This window comes from Microtus ochrogaster, unplaced genomic scaffold (assembly GCF_000317375.1).
Source record: "Microtus ochrogaster isolate Prairie Vole_2 unplaced genomic scaffold, MicOch1.0 UNK118, whole genome shotgun sequence".
Taxonomy (NCBI): Eukaryota; Metazoa; Chordata; class Mammalia; order Rodentia; family Cricetidae; genus Microtus; species Microtus ochrogaster.
This window is the reverse complement of record NW_004949216.1, coordinates 90,060-96,073: the sequence shown is the minus strand read 5'-3', so window position 1 is coordinate 96,073 and position 6,014 is coordinate 90,060. Positions and strand designations below refer to the sequence as shown.

General features: G+C 36.2%; 1 protein-coding gene across 4 annotated transcripts in view; it reads right to left on the bottom strand.

The window, feature by feature from the left end:
* Ercc6l2 (ERCC excision repair 6 like 2) overlaps positions 1–6,014 on the bottom strand; it is an 88,463-nt gene that overhangs the window by 41,939 nt on the left and 40,510 nt on the right. For all 4 annotated transcript variants that reach the window (XR_003376752.1, XM_005371635.3, XM_026778266.1 and 1 more), the window contains one exon: positions 2,622–2,721. Coding sequence is in view for 3 of the 4 variants with exons in the window: in XM_005371635.3 (XP_005371692.1) it covers positions 2,622–2,721 (100 nt within the window). In the remaining variant the exon portion in view is untranslated. The remainder of the gene's footprint in view (positions 1–2,621; positions 2,722–6,014) is intronic.

The following is a 6,014-nucleotide window of genomic DNA, read 5'->3' as shown; positions in this document are numbered from 1 at the left end:
ACAATAAACATGCTGATGCCAAGCTAACTGCAGATTTACCAACCACAATATTTCATTGACAACAACCATGAAAATCTTAGAAACACCACTGTCAAGAGTTTTGAGAACCCCAACAATGGAGTAATTTAGGATATATGTGGATATATATCATTTTAGCATCACCATATGGATACTCTCTATTTGCTAACTATTTCATAATGTAATCTAAGTGTGTAAAATTTAAACATGACCTTTGAGGAAATACACATAGATGATAAGTCTGTGAGTTTCAAATGGCCCAGAGAAACAAGAAAGGTAATAGCTCCAACAAGGAGAAGGCAAGCATAGAAAATGTTATCAAACGAGAATTGGGGCAAGTTTGGAGTTTTTTGAGCTGCTCAGTCAATTCTTCTGTAAATTTTTCTAAATAAATTGTATATATAGGTATACCTATGTACAACATATAGATAAGGCAAATCTCAAAATGCCAAACTTGATTGTATATGATGCTCCAAATTTCAAGGACCACGAGTGCTGTATAAATATTATTTTAAACCATAGACTATCTGATCCCTGCATGGAAGCACAGCATACCCCATCCCAAGTCCTCCTTAAACAAGAGCTCTCCCTTAGATCTTTCCGGATGTCCCTGCAGTGCAGTTGCAGCTACAGAGGAACAGTTTCGTGTATAAACATAGCTTTTGATATGAAGTAATATGGTTCCAGGTACTAAGATTTGCTAACCATAATCCAGCTCTGTTGTGCTCTTCATTTCTTTTCTTCACCTGGTCACTAGTGTGTTTCAATCCACGCTCACTTCGGCCTACTCCATGGCTGTTTCAAGTAGAGCAGAGATTGTCTAAGTTTTTAGCCTGGGTGATGAGAGTGACTTTTTTGTGTAATCAGCAAAATGTTTGCGTTGTCTTACTTGTTTGCTTCCAGGATCTCTATCTGTTGTTCTCACTTGGGATCAGACAACTCTTGGCTGCACAGTGCACAGATGAAAATACACGTTAAGACACCTTATCACACATGATGCTCCAGAGAGTCTCCAAGAATTCTTTTTTGGGGTAGTGACTGTCTAATTTTTCTGGTGTTCTTCTTCTGGCTGAGTTTCACTGAATTTCTTTCTTTTCTGTCTTTAAGGATCCTTACACAATTTCTGGGCCCTGAGTAACCTTCTGTGTTTCAACATATTTACAGGTTTTTTTTGTTCTTAGTTTTTTTTTTTTTTATTCTTTTCTCAAAGAATGTGAGGCTCAATGTATGTATGCCTGATATGCATCCTTGTTTCAAATTCCAAACTATCTTTAAACCATGTGTTCTACCTTTTCTTTATATGATCGCTACCTTATCTTTGTATGTATCATACAAAGTTCTAAACACTTAAATTACAGTTTCCTGAAATTTTTCTATTATATATTATTTTACAGTATATAATATGCCGTTTTAGATAAAACTAAAAGTGCATATAATAATAGGTTGAAAACCACTTACATGGTTAAGGAAACATTACTGATGACCAGTAACTCAAAACTACAGGTCCTAAGAAATAGCCTATTTTTTTCAAAAGTGGTTAAGTTAGAAAAAAACTTCTCTCAAGTAGTTCCAAACTATTTCCTTTAGAGCTAAATGATTTAAAAAAATACACAAACTGCTGTGCATGGTCCTATTTTTAGAATGAAGAAGTTAGCATGAGTTTTAAGACTGAATCATTTTTAGGTTAACTACCACCACATGTGAAAGATGTTTGTTCTTAAATAGATGCCAGTCAAATATACAGGGAGCAATTCAAATTTAATACTTGTAATTAAACTTGAGCCTCAGTTCAGAGCTTCTCAAACGAGCAATCCTAAATGAAGAACTGTTTATTTATAAGTATGAAGAGAACAGAAATTAATATCCTACACATATTAAAGAGCCAATGAGATTTCAGATGAACACTCGAGTACCAAGCAGCAGCAGCGGAAGCTCTAGCTGCACAATCTCATTTCCTGGGCATCTCTGCAGCCAGTTTCCTAAGGTGTCTCTGTATCTCCAAGGCATTCTCGATCTTTTTCATGTCTCAGCACATACAGAAGAACCCATGAATATCAACCTACAGTAAAAAGAGGAGGTCCCTTAAGGCTTGAAGGTGGCTCAGGAATTCCTGCTGTGAGTTGTGCACCGGAAACTCACCTATAGTACACATGTCACACCCTGGCTCACTGTATGACTTAAATCATGGTCAGTGTACTAGCTGAGTCCTGGCATTCCTGGGAGCAAATTAAAAATGCAGAGTCACCTGGGCAGTAGTGGTGCATGCCTTAAATCCTAGCACTCAGGAGGAAACAAACAAAATGCAGAGTCTTTGGGCTGTACCTCAGACCTACTTAATCAGAACCTGAATGTCAACAAATCCCCAGGTGATTAAAGTGCACATTAAGGTTTAAGAGATATTGTTTTAAGAAGCGTTCAGGTGTAAAATCCAATGAACTTGACAATTACTCTATTTTGTGCACGTGTATGGGAAGAGTATATTTTATAATCTTAGTAAATTACACACTAGCGTAAAAATTCAAAAGTTCTTTATACAAATTTGTTCCTAATTTCTGAAAATAGACCCATGTTGACTTCTAACTTAGAATGAAGTATATTCTCACCTGTTTGTAAACCTGCCGTAAGTACATGATCTCCTCCACAGTCCCCAAGGATATCAGCCTGAGCACTTTGACGTCTCTACACTGCCCGATCCTGTATGCTCTGGAAATTAAAACCAGGACGTCAGGTGAAACAACCCAAAGTTTAAGAGGCAGCTTCTATGTGTAGTAGTGGACGATCACAACATTTTTAATACCTCGTGCTTAGGTTATGTGGTGTTATTTAGTAATAATGCAAATATATCTAGTCATATAAAAGATTTGTTGCTGAGAATACTTTAGAAAAGGTATATAAAATGTTCTGTTACAAATATCATCGTCCACTGCCCCAAACTTTTTTTTCTAAATTTAGCTTTTTCTTTTAGGGGACCTCCTTGTGGATTCCTCCAAATGCAGACTGATCCATAGTGGCAAAAGCAAGATTAATGTCTGCCTGGGAACGAAGGGCTGTGGGGGAAGGGATACATTCATTATCTTGATTATGGTGATGGTGTGCACAATCATCACCACTTACCAACTGTATACATTAAGTTCATCAAGTTTATTATATGCAAATATGGCAATTACACTTTAATAAAATGATCTAAAATAAAAACAATAAAAAGTACCCCTCCCAAAGAATAAAAATGAAAATAAAAATAAATTTTGTTAAAAATAATTGAAAATTCTCGGATGCAGGTTTAAGAACTGACATATATCTTCTGGGTCTGAGTCAATCACTCGGTTACCTAAACCCCCAGGTTGTCAGGTTGTGATACAGACCCTGATACCAACCACACTTTATACTGATTCGCCACAGTGGTTACCAGTCTGCTCCCTCTGGTTCTCAAACAGGCTCTATTGATGCTCTGAACAAAGTCATATTCCTCAACACTTGTGGAGTTCCTGATGCAAATGGACAAGACTTAACTATTTACATTATTAACTATTAACTATAATACTTGAAAAATGTTATAACTTGGGGAAAATTTATTTTGAACTTGAGAGATCACTGTCAATACTATTAATATTTGGTATTCTCTCATAAAGACTTTTGGGTATTGCAAACCTTGTTTCTGCAGAAGGGAATAAAGGGCCTGTAAAAAAAATCAGAAAAGGATCCAAGAAAATATCAAATCTCTCCCTCCGTCGTGTATGTGTGTGTCCCACTGTTTTGTGTTCTGTGTTAGAATGCTTGTCTTTTAATCTCCACGGGTGAAACTTGAATACATGTACTTATGCTTCATCAAGTTCTTGGTCCATCAAACAGGGACTTACAAATGATGAGTCTTCTACTATACAGAGACAAATATAAAGGAACTGCTTTACAACACATAGGTCAATGTCTTGATTTCTCTTTGTTCTAGAGACTCAGTGGAAGGAGATGGTTGGGGAGTGAAATGTTATGAGGGAGAGTGGAATAGTTAAGTCATAGGGATATAAATGAAAAAGTACAAAATTAGGACCTAGGGTGGTAACTCAGTAAAGTACTTGCCATTAGTTGTTAGTAAGCCTTTCTGATTTATTATTCTTATTATTATTTAAGACAAGCTCTCCTACGTAGCTCTGGCTGGCCTGGATCTTGCTAAAGAGACCAGGCTAGCCTTCACCTCCAGAGTGCTGGGACTACAGGTGTATGCTACCATAAAGGCATCTTTCTGCCTCTTAAACTCTTCTGCCTTGCCCTCTCCCACCATTCTTTTAATTAATAACTTAAATTATGTCATGTTAATAATGATAATTTCTTCTATAACTTTCTCTTATTGCTTTTTTGTTTGCTTGCTAGTTTTCTAAGTTATACTGTGTTTTTCACTCACTTTCAGTCTTTTCTAAGAAATTAATTTAAAATTCGGGGTTGGAGAGATGGCTCAGTGATTGACTCCTGGTAGCCATTGAACTGGAATACAATCACCTGTAACTCCAATTCTAGTGGATCCAAAGTCCCCTTCTAGCCTCAGTGGACACCATATGCACAGAGTGCACATGTACTTATACAGGCAAACAATACACATAAAATAAAACCTTAAAGAAGAAATTAAAATTATAAACTAATGAGAACTTAGTGATCTACAGTGATTTCACTAGTACTTATTTCTAAAAACAAAAAAACCACATCTGCTCTTTTGATTTTTCTTTCATGATAAAATACATGCTACATAAACTTAATCATTTGAGCATACAGCTGAAACGCAAAAAAAGAGATCCAGTGCTTTGGAACCAATATCATGTATACTATGCAAACCTTCCTCATTTCAAACTGAAATTTCTTATCCACCAAACAGCAATTCCTTAGTCTCTGCCCCCCACCCTCGGTACCCAATTTTCTCAGTAAAGATTTATAGCTATAAATTTCTCTCTTATTCACTGTATCCCATAAGATTTGGAATGATGTTTTCATTCACTTCAAAGATATGTTAAATTTCTTCTGCCACTTCTTTGACCGGTTAGGGGTTTTGGGTGGGTTGTTTTATTTCCAGATAATTGTGAATATTTGAGTTTTTCCTTCTACTGCAAATGAAAAATAAAATACTAAACAATTTAAGTATTTTTAAACATGTTAAGGGTTTTTTTGCAGGTTAGAATATGGGCTATTCTAGAGAATGTTATGTGTGTATTTGAGAGAAACACTTTGTTGATGCTTTGTTGGAAGAAGCATCTGTCACGTCTGATTTGTCTCCAATGTTGTTCAAGTGTTCTCTTTACGTCTGCTGTGAAGTTCTCTAACTGGAGCTGGAGGGGTTGGAAGTCAATGTTTGTTATACTTCTGTTTGTAACTGTTATAACTTGCTGGCATACTGACTTTTAAAAATCATTGCACAATGTCCCTCTTTTATTCTTATAACAGGTTTTACTTAAAAGTCTATTTTTTATTCTATTAACACAATACCTCTGCTCTTTTTTGGTTAATATTTTCATGAAATATCTTTTTCCAGCCTTTGATTTCCAGCTTACACATATCCTTGAATCCACACCAAGACTTATAGAAACCATGTAGTCAGATACTCCTATCCTCCCCCATATTCCTTTTTAATCTGTTCTGAGATCTATGTCTTTTGATCTGGGAGGTGAATCTGCCTATGGTCAAATAAAAAAACAAAGGAGGTCTTGCTTTTACTAGTTTGTTGAGATAGGGCCTTTCCCTAGCTGTTCTGAACTCACTATGTAGACCAGGCTGGCCTCAAATTCACAGAAATCTGTCTGCCTTAGCCTCCAGAGTACTAGGATTAAAGACTTGTACCACTATGCTCAGCTGCCTTTGCTGTGTTTAACTGTTTTGTCAGATTTCCTCCACTATTGATTTTCCTTTGTGGGTTTTTTTGTTTTGTTTTGAGACAGGGTTTCTTTGTAGCTTTGGAGCATGTCCTGGAACTAGCTCTTGTATTCCTTTGTATTTTTAACTGATCTTTTTTTTTTTTT